Source organism: Jaculus jaculus, chromosome 4 (assembly GCF_020740685.1).
Source record: "Jaculus jaculus isolate mJacJac1 chromosome 4, mJacJac1.mat.Y.cur, whole genome shotgun sequence".
NCBI classification, from domain to species: Eukaryota; Metazoa; Chordata; class Mammalia; order Rodentia; family Dipodidae; genus Jaculus; species Jaculus jaculus.
In genome coordinates, this window is record NC_059105.1 from 52,708,966 (window position 1) to 52,724,852 (window position 15,887).

General features: G+C 38.5%; 1 protein-coding gene across 1 annotated transcript in view; it reads right to left on the minus strand.

Moving 5' to 3' along the window:
- Fam171b (family with sequence similarity 171 member B) overlaps positions 1-15,887 on the minus strand; it is a 65,696-nt gene that overhangs the window by 19,067 nt on the left and 30,742 nt on the right. The window contains exon 2 of the mRNA XM_004660273.2: positions 5,197-5,430. Within this exon, the coding sequence (XP_004660330.1) occupies positions 5,197-5,430 (234 nt within the window). The remainder of the gene's footprint in view (positions 1-5,196; positions 5,431-15,887) is intronic.

A 15,887-nucleotide genomic window follows, 5' to 3' on the forward strand; every position in this document is an offset into this window, starting at 1 on the left:
AGAGATTGATCTACCATATGACCCAGCTATAGCGCTCCTAGGCATATATCCAAAAGACTCATCACATTTCCTTAGAAGTACGTGCTCAACCATGTTTATTGCTGCTCAATTTATAATAGCTGGGAAATGGAACCAGCCTAGATGTCCCTCAACAGATGAGTGGATAATGAAGATGTGGTACATTTATACAATGGAGTTCTACTCAGCGGTAAAGAAAAATGAAGTTATGAAATTTTCAGAAAAATGGATGGACCTGGAAAGTATTATACTAAGTGAGGTAACCCAGGCCCAGAAAGCCAAGCGCCACATGTTCTCTCTCATATGTGGATCCTAGCTACAGATGACTGGGCTTCTGTGTGAGAATGAAAATACTTAGTAGCAGAGGCCAGTAAGTTGAAAAGGAGACATAAAGGGTGGAGAAAGGAAGGGAGGAGGATACTTAATAGGTTGATATTGTATATATGTAATTACAATGATTGTAATGGGGAGGTAATATGATGGAGAATGGAATTTCAAACAGGAAAGTGTGGGGGTGGGGAGGGAGGGAATTACCATGGGATATATTTTATAATCATGGAAAATGTTAATAAAAATTTAAAAAAATGGGCTATGGAGCTAAATAGAGAGTTCTCAAAGGAAGAAATACGAATGGCATGTAAGCATCTAAAAAAATGTTCTACGTCACTAGTCATCAGGGAAATGCAGATTAAAACTATATTGAGATTCCATCTCACTCCTGTCAGATTGGCCACCATCATGAAAACAAATGATCATAAATGTTGGCGGGGATGTGGAAAAAAAGGAACCCTTCTGCACTGCTGGTGGGAATGCAATCTGGTCCAGCCATTGTGGAAAACAGTGTGGAGGTTCCTAAAACAGCTAGAGATTGATCTACCATATGACCCAGCTATAGCACTCCTAGGCATATATCCAAAAGACTCATCACATTTCCTTAGAAGTACGTGCTCAACCATGTTTATTGCTGCTCAATTTATAATAGCTGGGAAATGGAACCAACCTAGATGTCCATCAACAGATGAGTGGATAATGAAGATGTGGTACATTTATACAATGGAGTTCTACTCAGCTATAAAGAAAAATGAAGTTATGAAATTTGCAGAAAAATGGATGAACCTGGAAAGTATTATACTAAGTGAGGTAACCCAGACCCAGAAAGCCAAGCACCACATGTTCTCTCTCATATGTGGATCCTAGCTACAGATGACTGGGCTTCTGCGTGAGAATGAAAATACTTAGTAGCAGAGGCCAGTAAGTTAAAGAGGAGACATAAAGGGTAGAGAAAGGAAGGGGGAAGGATACTTAATAGGCTGATATTGTATATATGTAATTACAATGATTGTAATGGGGAGGTAATATGATGGAGAATGGAATTTCAAATGGGAAAGTGTGGGGGTGGGGAGGGAGGGAATTACCATGGGATATATTTTATAATCATGGAAAATGTTAATAAAAATTAAAAAAAAGAAATGCTATTTATTTTTTAGTATTACAAAGGAAATAAAATTTACCTTTTGTCCTATTATATCACCATATAATATTTTAAACCTCTAATAATGGCTAAACACTTGTGAAGAAAAATGTTATAAGTAGATATGCATTATATTACATGTAATGTTTATAAGCATACTTTATTTTACTGATCTCTTCTATTTCATATTGCAGCAAGTACCACAGTGAATCATGATGCCTGATAACTGGCAACAGCTGTAAATGAATAAGTAATCACTTGGATCACTCTTCTTTTCGTTATGGAACTGTTACCCATTGTTTAGTTCTAAGGAATTTTGGGTTTTTGTTTGTTTGTTTTGTGAGGTAAGGTCTCACTCTAGCCCAGGCTGACCTGGAATTTACTATGGAGTCTCAGGGTGGCCTCGAACTCGCAGCAATCCTACCTCTGCCTCCCAAGTGCTGGGATTAAAGGTGTGCACTACCACACCCGGCTAGTTCTAAGGAATTTTTAAGAATTGTATTCTTTGCCTTCAGGATTCAAGGTTCTACATCTACACTTTCAATTTTATATGCGGACACAATGCTCTTCTGCAGTGTGGCTCAGAGTTGGCCACAGGGGCAAAAAATAACTACTCAACACAAAGAAACCTTTAGAAGTAAGGTTGGGGTTGAGCCTGCCTACAATAGACACCTGTATTATAATTTGATAAGTGTGAATTGTATGGTATAAGATCAAATTACTTCAAGGTTGAAGTCAAGAAACTGAGAAAAAAGAACAAGAACAAGTCACACTTTACAATTCCTGCAAACCAGTCAGTTTTGAGGGTTACCAAAAGCACAAGTTGTTACTTGGTGTCTTTATATGTAAGTATTTAATGGATAAAAATAACATGGTATAACCAAACCTCTTAAAGGATAAAACATGTGCATGAAAGTATGTTTAAAATTTTGAGTATGTTTAATATTCAGAAGAGATTTGAGGGAAATAGGGAAAAGAGTAAAATGCAAAAGTGTACAATATTGGGTAATAATATGGTAATGAATGAAAAACTGCCCCCCCACACAGCCAGAGAGAATTATCAAGTAGAGTATAACTTCAATTTCAGAATATTCAGGATTTCATTGAGAATGAAAAATGGTTTTCTTAAATAGTAAAGGAGGTGATGGGGTCATAAACAAACCTCAAGATTATTCTTAAGTAGGGGTTTAGTCTCCATTTGGGTACTTTCTCAGTCACAAGTAGCTTGAAAAGGATAGACCTGGCAACTCTCTATGGCTATAAAATGTATGTAGAATTTTTCTGAACTTCACAAAAACCTACATTCAGACTTTTCACTTAAATTATTATCTCAATACAAAAAGGATTTAATATCTACTATGAAAAAGAATATAAAAAATAGTAATTAAATCATTCTATAGTGACAACCAATCAATATTTTATTATAACTGTTTATTTTCCCTGTTTTAAAAATAATATTGAATTCAAAATATTTTACTTTGTTTTTCATTTTAAAAATTTCATCAGCTACTTAATAGGTTGATATTGTATATATGTAATTACAATGATTGTAATGGGGAGGTAATATGATGGAGAATGGAATTTCAAATGGGAAAGTGTGGGGGTGGGGATGGAGGGAATTACCATGGGATATATTTTATAATCATGGAAAATGTTAAGAAAAATTTAAAAATAAATAAATAATAAATAAATAAATTAATTAATTAAAAAAATTTTCATCAGCATTTCTGTTTCTCCAAAGAAACTTGTCATAACATGTTTAAGTATCAAATTTTCTTAATCACTGCACTAATATTATAGATGTAGATTATTTCCATTTCACTATTACAAAACACTGGAGACAATGTGCTGGGGCATGAGTGAATTGCATATCTGTTTCCTTGACTTGTGTGTATGTGTTTAAGAGAAAGTCCTAACAGTGGACACTGATTCAAAACTTATAAAGGTTTATTTAAAAGTAATCACTGGGATAACTTTGCCAATTTATTTTTCATCAAAAATGACAGAATACTGACCACATCTCACTTTGTCCATATGAAAACAATCACCTTCTGAGAACTTTTTGAAGGTAAGAACATCCCAAAAGCATGTACATTTCGGTGTATGGATGTTAGATTATGGGGAAGAAAAAGTACCTTTTTATTTTTACTATACATTTGTATTTCCATTGTCTAAAACTACTAGGCTATGTGCCTATTTAGGTAGATCCTGACATTTTCTTACTAATTTGTATGTTTTACATATTAGGGATAATACCTTTATTTCCAAAACCTTTTAAACCTCAGATTCATGTATTTGAGCATCTACTCCCTAACTGGTGATGTGATGATGTCAGCAACCTCCGGCTCCTGCCATGCTCTCCCTGCGATGACAGAGTTCCCCAGGCACAGCCTTTCAGCCAGGTTGGAGTCCATTTCAGACTTGCAGCCAGCCAGTGGGTCAGCATTGCACATTATGGAACAAATCAAATTTACAAACAACTTACACTCACTGTGTTCAAGAATCTGTAACTGCCTTATCTAGTACCTAAATCTAAACTGTATGCCTCAATGTTTAATACATCCTAACTATATCTGACCCACTTTTCCTGTTCTATCCTGCTTCTCATTAATCTTTTCAGCATACTAGTTCTACTACCCCCACCAAGATGACCCTTGTAGGACCCTTAGAAGGAATATGTCAATACTGTGTCCCCCTAAGATTCATATGTTGAGGCCCTAAGCACCATAGCTGTGATAGAAAGAGATGGGACCTTTTGAGTGATAATTAGGAGGAGAGGGCGGAACCTTCATCAATGAAACTAGCATCCTTTAAACAACAACATGAAAAAAAAGAAGAAGAAGCTGGATGAGGTGGTGCATGCCTTTAATCCCAGCACTGGGGAAGCAGAGGTAGGAAGATTGCCATGAGCATGAGGCCACGCTGAGACTACATAATGAATTCCAGGTCAGCCGGAGATAGAGTGAGACCCAACCTCAAAAAACCAAAAAATAAAAATAAATTTAAAAAAAAGAAGAAGAAAGAAAGAAAGAAAGAAAGAAAGAAAGAAAGAGAGAGAGAGAGAAAGAAAGAGAGAAAGAAAGAGAGAGAGAAAGAGAGAGAGAAAGAGAGAGAGAGAGAAAGAAAGAAAGGACAGTGCTGGAGAGATGGCTTAGCCATCTTGCCTGTGAAGCCTCAGGACTCATGTCCAACTCTCCAAAACCCACGTAAGCCAGATGCACAAAGGTGAAGCAAGCACAAGGTTACGCATGTCCACTAGGTAGGGCAAGCCTCTGGAGTCTGATTTCAGTGACTGAGGCCCTGGAGTGCCAATTCACTTCCTTGCTCTCTCTCTCTCTTTCTCTCTCTCTCTCTCTCTCTCTCTGTGTCCTCTCTCAAACAAAAGAAAAACAAAACACAGACCCAAGCAAGTTCCTTGAACCCCTTCCTCCAGGTGAGAGTAGCATGAAGGGTGCCATCTACAAACCAAATGGGAGGCTGTCACTAGCCCAATTCAGCTAGCATCTCGATCTCGGTCTTCCAGGACTAGAGAACTATGAGAAACCAAGTTCTGTTGTTTACAAGCCACCCAGTCTGTGTTTTGTTCCAGGAGCCCTTCAGAACTCACAGTCTCCTTTGTCTTAAATTTAACAGAATAAGATAGTCCCAGAAAAAAGGGGGAACAATATTTACTTTTAGGGAATGCAAAACACTGCTGAAGGGCTTACTTGGCATCCTTCCGGTTTTCCAGGGCAGGGGTGTCATCACGTAGCCATCTTTGGAAGCAACAATGGTTAAGCTGAGTCCTAATTTGTAGGGTACTTTTATCAACACTGCTCCGTTGTTTTTAGTTACTGTGGAGTTCGTCTTTGTGTAGTTGACAAATACTTGTACAACTGCTTGATTCAGGTGCTGTCGACTGATGATGTCATTCACCTGGACTTTCAGCATAAATACAGACACTGGAAGGGAAAAAAGCCAGGAATTGCACCATGTATAAATGTATATGTAATTATGTATTAAAATGCCATTCAACACATCTCAAGAATGTATTAACTGATGGGCAAATAGAAACATTCCAACAAGTTTATTATTCTATCTACGTCTAAATAAATTTGATTACTCATTAATAATAAGACACTGTATTATTGTTAGATTTTGGGGTCAGGATAGAGGCATTTAGTTTAAGACCTTAAAAACAGGTGAGAGAAAGGGGGAGAGGGAGCAAAGAAAAGGAAAAAGAGAAAGGAAATAGAGAGGGAAAGAAGGAGAAAGTGTGCATGTGTCAAGGAGCAAGGAAGCCAAAGAGAGTGAGAGAGGGCTTATTACAAGGCGAGGGAACTCCCCTGTGTGGGAGAGGCCTTGGAGATGTGTTGAGGTCATTCATTCTCTTCTCGGCACAGAGGTTTCCTCAAAGACCACAACAGGGTGTGCTTCTAGAATCTCAGATCCAGTCTAGGCATGGAAAGATAGGAAGAGGAGATAGCTCTGGGACATTTATAATTATTACTCCACTTTTTCTAATAAGTAAAAGGAGAAGAAAGGAGAGTCGTAAATTTTAATGTTCCCTTAGGAAATTACTTTGTCAGCAGCACGCTAGTGCCTAGCTAGCTCTTTATTTTGTTCTTTTGTCTGGAAAACAGGGAGTGATTCAAAGTTACAAATATAGAACATATCAAACAGAAACTGTTGGCCTGGAGAGAAGGTTTACTGGTGAAAGTGTTTGCCTGCAAAGCCTAAGGACCCAGGTTCAATTCCCCAGTACCCCCGTAAGCCAGCTGCACAAGGTGACACATGCTTCTGGAATTTGTGAGCAGTGGCTATAGGCTCTGGCAACCCATTTTCCCTCTATTTGCCTCTCTTTCTCTCTCTCAAATAAGTAAATAAAATATTTTTTAAAAACATAAATTGTCTCAGGAGGCAGAGGTAGGAGGATCTCTGAGAGTTTGAGGCCACCCTGAGACTACATAGTGAATTCCAGGTCAGCCTGAGCCAGAGTGAGACCCTACCTTGAAAAACAAAAAGAAAAAAAAAACATAAATTGTTTTATAAAATATCAAAAAGTACTATGCCTTAACCACATAAGACAACACTCTAACATAAATTGAAGAAAAATTAGTTAAAAGCAAATTTCTACTTGAGCCTCATGTTTACTCAAGTTCTGATCTTGATAATATGTTCACTGGTTTACCAATCATAATGTCTGGAAAATAAATGAATAATAGAAAAAAAGAATTTTCACTACCATGAAAATGCTTTGGAATTATGTACCATAATATCTTTGCCAATGACATTTTCTCTTCCCATGTAGATCCATCTCTGCCATTCCTTAGATGTGTGGCCATGGGTAAGTTACTCACCCCTCAAAGCCCTAATGCACATCTGAAACATTGGGCAAAGGTTAAACTACTTTAATGTAACAAAATGAAATAATGTAAACAATATTCTTGGTTGTTGGTATGCCTATTAGTAATAAACGTCTTTTTTCAGGTCTGGTGATGGCTCAATGATTAAAGGCACTTGCTTACAAAGCCTGATATCCTGGGTTCTATTCCCTAGTTTCCACATAAAGCCAGATACACAAAGTGGTACATGCATCTGGAGTTCATGTGTAATGGCAGATGGCCCAGGTATGCCCATACTCATTCTGTCTCTTTCTCTCACTCACTCACTCACTCACAAATAAATAAATAAAATCATTTCTTCTACAACTGGAGACAACAAACAGTACAGTATGTTGGTAAGAAATACTTCATATATAGGAGCCATGCATTTGCACAAACCAACCCTTTCTTACTGAACACGATTTCCACCATGAGCAGCATGTCAGATGAAGAATCCAACTCAATATTGACTGGGACACATTGACTAATGAGTTGCCATGATGGTTACTTATTCCAGGTTTGTTAAATTGGACCACAAATTGCGTTTAGACTTTTAAAATCAATTTAAGTGTAAATAATACCAATTAATAATCACTAAGTCTTTGGGAAGACACAATCCAGCAAGTTGAAAACCCAAATAGCCCTAATTATCTCAAGTCCAAAAATGAGGTTAAATATTACCTTATTAAATTTAACTCAAAGAAGACATTATTGAAATCATGATTGAGAAAATGTTTAAGTAGAAACTTTGTATGGACACATCAGGTGTTGGTACCATCATTTCCCTCCTCCCTGCCCCCACTCCACTGAGGGCCTTCTTCAGTGAGATTGCTTGTATTCACCATGAGGTTATGGGTTATGAGTTGTTTTATTTCTATATTTAAATTTAAAATAAAATAAGTGTCCCTTGGCTACACACACACACACACACAAACAAACACATACACACACAAACACATACACACACAAACATACACACCAAACTATGGTCTCAAACTTGAACAAGAAATATAACTCTTGAGTAACAAAAGGTTGTGATATACATGATATGATGAACTTCTAAACCAAATGTAGTTGAATATGTCCATTTAGTAAAAAGCAAAATCTAAATATAGAAGAAAGGTAAGTTCCGATCACTTTAAAATGAGTTCCCAGTCACCTAACCCTGATCCTCTAGTCTAATGTACCAAGTCACTGATATCAAACACTTCACTCATGCATATCACACCAACTCTATCAGGACCTCAGAACTATCAGTGTGGTGATTAAGTTACAGGGAGGCTAGTAGCCACTGGAACTGCGCAGGCCATTGTGATTTAAGCACTGCCCTCAAATCTCCTTCCAGAAGCTAACTGTTCAGCCACTCAACTGAGTGTGAGTGCCGTCATAATCCTTCCTTTACACGCTGTAGCCAGAGTTGGTTTCTTATGTGACACAGGTACAACTGTAAACATAGGACATCTGATGAATAGACCACTCTACTTTGTATGAGAGAAAGTGAGGGAAAGAAGAATAACAATAAATACAAAACAATATAAGCCATATGAAAAAGAAAGAGAGAGAGGCTGGGCAGAGATAAAAGTTGAATTCCCAATGGATTTTTACAAAATAAAATGTCCTCAAATGACTCCTTTCAAAGCATATTAAGAAATTTGGCTCCGTGGAGTCTTCATTAATTTGTTTCAAACATCAGTTTCAGAAATTTGGATTTTAAAGAAAAATCCAATGTGTAACTATAATCATAAATGAAACTCACAAAATAACGGGATTCAATCTGTGAGTGAGAAGTTGCCCAAATGAGAAGCACTGGAGTCCCCTACAACCTGAACCTGGATTTGATTCATGAAACATAGTTTTAATATTCCCTAATTGAGCATATGCAATCTTATTTGATAATAACACTCTTAAAAATCTGATCAGAAAAATATACTTAGAGTGGCAATTAAAAACAAGGTTTTGAAAGGTTAAATCTTGGCTCTCAAAATGGAAGTGTGCACCTCTGATGAGATCTTCTGCATCTGCAACGTGGGGCACTTAGTAAGGTTAATGCATAATGAAGTGAGGTTCTGCCCAGCAGGCTCATCTCTAGTTTAGGTAGAAAAAGACAAACCAGCTTGGGTCTTGCAACTGTTTCCTCCCTAATCCCTCCCAATGAAAGCTGACATCACAAAGCACAGGCCATCTACACATGCACGCTTCATTTGATGAACAAATCATCCAGCCCAGTGCTAGAACTATTTGGCATCCGATTTCACCCTAACACATCTGAAAGACATCTCCCAACGTTAAGACAGGGAAATTGAAGCTAAAATCACACAGCCAATAAACACCGTGACACTAAATCCCACGTTCTTGTTCTACATTGTTCCATACTGAAATGCTTCATGATGTACCCTTTGTCATATTGACTAGTGTGCTTTCTCCCACCCAGTGCTTAAAAGAAAATACTTATTTGTTTTTTGTCTCTAAGTCTCCTTTCCCCATCCTCAAACCTCACACTCCAGTATGAGACACAGCAAAAGCAGGATTATAAATAACAAAATAAGAAGACTTGGATGAAATCCTGAAAATCTGGGCAAGGCAATTTAAAAAAGCCATGAGGGCCGGAGAGATGGCTTAGCAGTTAAGCGCTTGCCTGTGAAGCCTAAGGACCCCAGTTCAAGGCTCGATTCCCCATGACCCAAGTTGGCCAGATGCACAAGGGGGCGAACACGTCTGGAGTTCATTTGCAGTGGCTGGAAGCCCTGACGCACTCATTCTCTCTCTCTCTCTCTCTCTCTCCTTATCTCCCTCTCTCTGGCTTTTTCTCTCTCTGTCACTGTCAAATAAATAAATAAAAATAAACAAAAAATTTTAAAAAGCCATGAGCAATTCTCTTTCTTTCAAATAAAGAAAGTTAGAAATGTAAGATGGGAATTTGTACCTGGAATCTAACTCTCTAAGAATCTTCAAGCCTGACAAATATTTTAGCAAGATATTTAGTTGGTCATCACTGATCATATCAATGATGTAATGCTTAAAAACAAAATAACAAATCAATCATGAATATCCAAGAAGAGAGAAAAAAAATGATGGCTTAGAGCCAGACGTGGTGGCTCATGCCTTTAATCCCAGCACTCAGGAGGCAGATGTAGGGGGATCACTGTGAGTTCAAGGCCAGCCTGAGACTACAGAATGAATTCCAGGTTAGCCTGAGCTAGAGTGAGACCCTACCTCGGAAAAAAAATATATATATATATACATATATATATTTACATATATATGTATATATATTTATATATATCATATGAACAGCTTAGAAAGATGACCACGTCCCACAACTTGGGAACCGCCCATGTCCACAGTTTATCACCTAGGCTGTGAGTCTTCTCTCCCATTGCCACCTTCTTTGTGTTCTATGACAGTTAGTTGGGCGAGTGGCACCTAGGAGGAGAATTCCTCTTCCACGATTCAGGATATCCAAGGTAAACAGGCAAAGGTTAAGCTTATGACATATTTTAAATATTATAAATAATCAAGGGGCTGGAGAGATGGCTTAGCAGTTAAAGCATTTGCCTGCAAAGCCAAAGGATCCAGGTTCAATTCTCCAGGGCCCACTTAAGCCAGATGCACAAGGTGGTGCATGTGTCTGGAGTACGTCTGCAGTGGCTGGATGCCTTGGAATGCCCATTTGGAGGGAGAGAATTACCATGGGATATTGTTCACAATTATGGAAGTTGTGAATAAAAATAACTAAATAAATAATCACCTATTTATGATTAACTAGGACACTATGACTTTGGTGGTGTCCACCAATGAGATGAATAGCACTGGCTGCCAGAAGCTTAAAATATCCTCACAACACCCCTCAAGTGAGACTGTGTTGGCAAAGTGCATAACTGAACGTGTGCTTTTCACCAGCATTGCACTTGCCTCCACTACCCTTCTCCATGGTTCTTTTCAGGTTTCTATGAACAGATTATTTTCCCTGTCACTTGATTATACTCATTATGTCTTGCCCACATAATCTTCTTTTCAGTATGTCACTGTTGGCTTAAAAATGGTTCCATATCAAATAACTTTAACTGAACCTCCTAGAAAACATGTAATTTAGCTGTTGAGAAAAACAAGTAAAAATAAAATGCATGTTGATGAGCCAGGTCCTGAGGTTACTGGTTAGTATTTATTTATGACATGATTATAGGAAGCTGCTAAGCGGTGAGAATTACTGATTCAATTAATATCAAATAGGCATAAAAATATTCTTTAAAAAGAGTATCACAGAACCAACATTACATTATAGCTTTTCTTTTCTACAGAAGAGGGATATTCAAAGTCTAGAAAGAGTTCTTATAAAAGTATGGCTAACTATACATTTGGATGACACCTACATTTTGACATGGGATGGGCCAATAAAATTGCAACCTTAAAGAGAATGTGATATCATGTTACTGTGCTTCTGCCCTGTTGCAGGATATAGCTGTTCATGTGGAGACACCTCCTCAGTTCCATATTTCTCTAGAAAACTATCCCATGTTTCTACTATTATGGTGCACTCAACCACAAAAATCACATTTAATATTACACCTTTGCAGGAATAGAATAACAAAACAGAAACTCTTATAAACAGATCAGAGGTCAAACTTTCAAAAGGTAAATTATAAAATAAATTCAAAAGGCTTTGCTAGGGCTGAAGAAGTGGATCAGCAGTTAAGGTACTTCCCTGGAAAGCCTTAGGACCCAGGTTCTATTCCCCAGCACCCATGTAAAGCCAGATGCCAAGCGTGGCGCATGCATCTAGAGTATGTTATCAGTGGCCAAAGGCCCTGGCACTCCCATTCTCCATCTGCCCCTTTCTCTTCTTTTTCTCTTTCTCTTTCTCTCCCACAAATCAATGAAATAGACTGTATTAAATATTATGTATTCTTATAAAAAACTAGGTACCATGGACTGAGGGATGACTCAGTACTTAAGAATGCTTGCTCACACAAGCATGAAGGTCTGAAAAGGCCTGAGACTGTCTGGGTTCAATTCCCCGCATCTATGTATAAAGCTGGGCATGGACACACCCATTCCTAATCCCAGTCCTGCAGGGGAAGAAAGTGGAGAATTTCTAGGGCTCACTGACAGATGAATAGAGAGCTCTGGGTTGAGTGTGAGACTCTGTCTCAAGGAAACATGCCCATGATCAAAGAGAGGAGGAAGACACCTGGTGTTTCCTCTTGCTTCTGGCAGGCATGCACACACACACACACACACACACACACACACACACCACATACTGCACACAAAACCCCTAAAAAGGAAACAGCAGAGCCAGGTGTGGTGGCACATGCCTTTAATCCCAGCACTCGAGAGGTAGAGGTAGGAGGATCGCCTTGAGATTGAGGCCACCCTGATACTACATAGTGTATTCCAGGTCAGCCTGTGAGACCCTACCTCAAAAAAATAAAAAAAAAAAAAAAAAAAAAAAAAAAAAAAGGAAAGAAGAGGGAGCACAAATACAGTAAAAGGAAACTTTTTGTTTGAGAAATTGCAAGTGGTTACCTCCACAAATTCATTCAACAAATGTTCAATGGCTATGTATTTTGGATCCCATGTGCACTAGAGAAGGTACTGGGGAAATATTCACATAACATGTTATGCCTTGCCGAAGTTTATTTTCAGGAGAAGCAACACGGGAAACAAGGACTGAAGAAGCTCTAATGATAAAGGAAGTACAAAAAAATATACTGAAAGACAAAAGAACTTTCTATAGTGCATAACACAATCATATGAAATTATGTTGAAATTATAGTTAACATGCTAGCAATTCCTATACAAGTATCCTAACTACAGAGCTAATATCAACCTTGGAATCAGCTCACATGGATAGTTTGAACAGTGAGAACTTTGCTGTTTTGAGTTCAGAGTTCCTCAGGATCAGCCCATGCATTCTCTGGTTTTGTTCAGGATTTCACTTTTGGGTCCACTCCTATGGATACTTTATAGAACCTACCTCAAAGATATTAAATGTTGGCTTATGAACCTGGTCAGACTTTACTGGGGGCACTTGGATACCTAATTTGTTCTCTCCACAACACTTTCATACAAAACATTCAGGTTAGATAGAAATATTTTCACATAAGATTTCTTATGTTTATGTAAGATTTACATAAGCTAAATGTACAACTATCTGATGCATAAATAGAAAACACCTGGTTCTGAATTTACATACCTAGGAATTGATAACTTTTAGGAAAGAACAGCCATGGCTTCATTAAAGAAATTATCAGTTCCCAGCTAAGCCCAGCATCTAAAATCATCTGAAGTCTGGCTACCCTTCCTTTGCAGCCTTACTTCCCATGCAACCTGCTCTTTTGTAGGGTTCTGACAAACTCCAGCCTGCAGACCCATTCTGGCTCACAACATAATTTTTTCAACAGAGCATTCTTTGGAACACAGCCAATCTCATTCTTTTCCACACAGCCTATGGCTATTTTTGTGACAATGTCAAAGTTGACAGCTGTGTCAGAGACCATATGGCCTGCAAAAACTAACATATTTACTCTCTGGCACTTTACAGGAAAAGTCTGTAGAACCTCATAATGGATCACTGATCACTCTCCAAGACCATACCATTTTCATACAGTATATTAGTTCCTTTCTTTTATCACAAACAACCTCTGTTTTTACCTTCTGCCTATCAAAATCCTAAATCACCCTTCAGTTTAGGTCAAATGCCGATTTTTTTCCCCAAAGAACTGCCTGATCCCATCTAGCTGGGCTCTTCTCTTCTCTCCTGAATGGTTTCATGGCCCGTGGATATCTACCAGCAGGACTTTGACTCTGCTATGACTTGCTTTCTCTTGCCACAAGGGCAGGCGTCTTGATAGGCAATATTGTTTCACACAAGGCCTTGTGTTTTATGAGCTTATTAAGTGTTGGCATATGGATACTCACTGACTGGACAAGAGCTGGAGGAGAAGAAAGAAAGAAGATGAGTAGAGAGAGAGAGGATGAACAAAAGTAGAGAAGCAGAGCCTGTGAGGAAAACATGGATAACTAAAAGATTTTGGCAAGGGCCACTTGAAATTATAGCCAGCATCTGAATTTCAGTTCTGGGGCCCTTTTTTTTTTTCAATCTAATCCCATAGTTGGCCAGAAATTAATAATAATAATAGTAATAATAAATAAATATTAACATTCCTATTGCTGTGGAAAATTAACACACTTTTTGTGAAAATATTTATCCTGGAAATTTTGATGAGAAAGCATAGTAACAGAGCTTCCTAAATAATAATGGAAAAAATTAAACATTTTATTCTCACTATTTGAAACCAGCACCAACAAAGTTGCATTATATTCTTTCTCCCAGGGCATAAGTACAATGCCCCTTTTTAATTGGAACAAGAGCTGACAGCCTCTAAAAGAGCTAAGGACAGCAGAGGCACTTACCGAGAGAAAGGACTGTGTAATTACACATTCTGCTGGGCAGAGCGGAAGGGCTTAAACACACACACTAATCTCCACAGCATTTCAAATAGAGACACACAAAACGCCTTCTTTTAAAAGAACAAAATGACAATGAATTAAAATATTGAAAACTCAGTAAAATAGAAAAGCCACCATTTCAATTGCCTGAGCCCCAGAATTGGATCCCCCCACACCCCGCAACAAAAAAAAAAAGAAAAAAGAAAAAATTCTTACTAGCTGTGGAGTTGAGAGAAAGGAAAAAAAAGAGAAAAAGAGAAAGAATCTTGATAACCAATTTATTTGCAGTAATCTGTAAACTCATATCATTATAGAAAAAGCATCAAATCTTAGACAAAATTAAAGATATAGAACAAGGCATGATCTCCAAAGATAAAAAGTGTTATGAAATAAATTCCCTAACATGGTTTTCCTATTAGAACTGAAAGCTTGAATCACACTTTAATTCACCAAAGCTAATGAAGGGATCACATAAAATGTGTCTTTATAACTTAAGAATGAGCACAACATGGTCGAGTGAACAGGCAACAAGTGAAAACACGGAGCAATTAGTGTCTGGACTCTACTCACTCCTGCATCCGCACAGGCCCATTTTCCTCAATGGAAATTAATCCACCTGATTCAAGTTCTTAAGAATACTATGCAAGCTCAGTCCACAGGCACATACTGTATTGACCGTTAATTTTTCATACCGCCTTTGGATCACTGATGAAGTCTCTCTCTCCCTCACAAATGCATCCAAGACAGATACATTGAGTGCAATGTCTAAAAGCATGAATTGTACAGTGACAGAAGAACCTACATCCCAGGGAAAAGGGGAAGGTTAAAGATCATATTCCTAATTTAAGTGTTTGAAAAAGCATTAGTCATGGCTGCCTTGGAAGGAGTGGGCACCTAACTCCAAGCAAGATATGAGAAAGAACTCCTTTGTGGAGGTCAATCCAGAATCAAGTTTTTTTTTTAATTTTTTATTTATTTATTTGAGAGCGACAGACACAGAGGGAAAGACAGATAGAGGGAGAGAGAGAGAATGGGAGCGCCAGGGCTTCCAGCCTCTGCAAACGAACTCCAGACGCGTGCGCCCCCTTGTGCATCTGGCTAACGTGGGACCTGGGGAACCGAGCCTCGAACCGGGGTCCTTAGGCTTCACAGGCAAGCGCTTAACCGCTAAGCCATCTCTCCAGCCCCAGAATCAAGTTTTGAAGGACTGTGAAGTAAAGTGCACCCTGTAGCTCCTGGAACCTGGGAATTCTACCACTAAATGCATCCTTAGGACTCAGTTCTGGGGCTGGGGCTGGGGTGAGGGCTCAACAGGTAAGAGCACTTGTCACATAAGCATAATAAGGATCTGACTTCAATCTCCAGCACCCACATAAAAAGCCAAGAGTGTTCATGCATGCCTATAACCCCAGTTCCTCGGAGAGTAGAACTGCAGAATCACTGGGGCGTGGCAGTCAGCCAGTCTGACAGAATAAATGGCAGTTCCATCTTCATTATAGAACACTGGTGTCCTTCTCTGGCCTCGACGTATGTGCACATCTGCACATGCATGCATATACTACCCACATACATAAAATAATCTG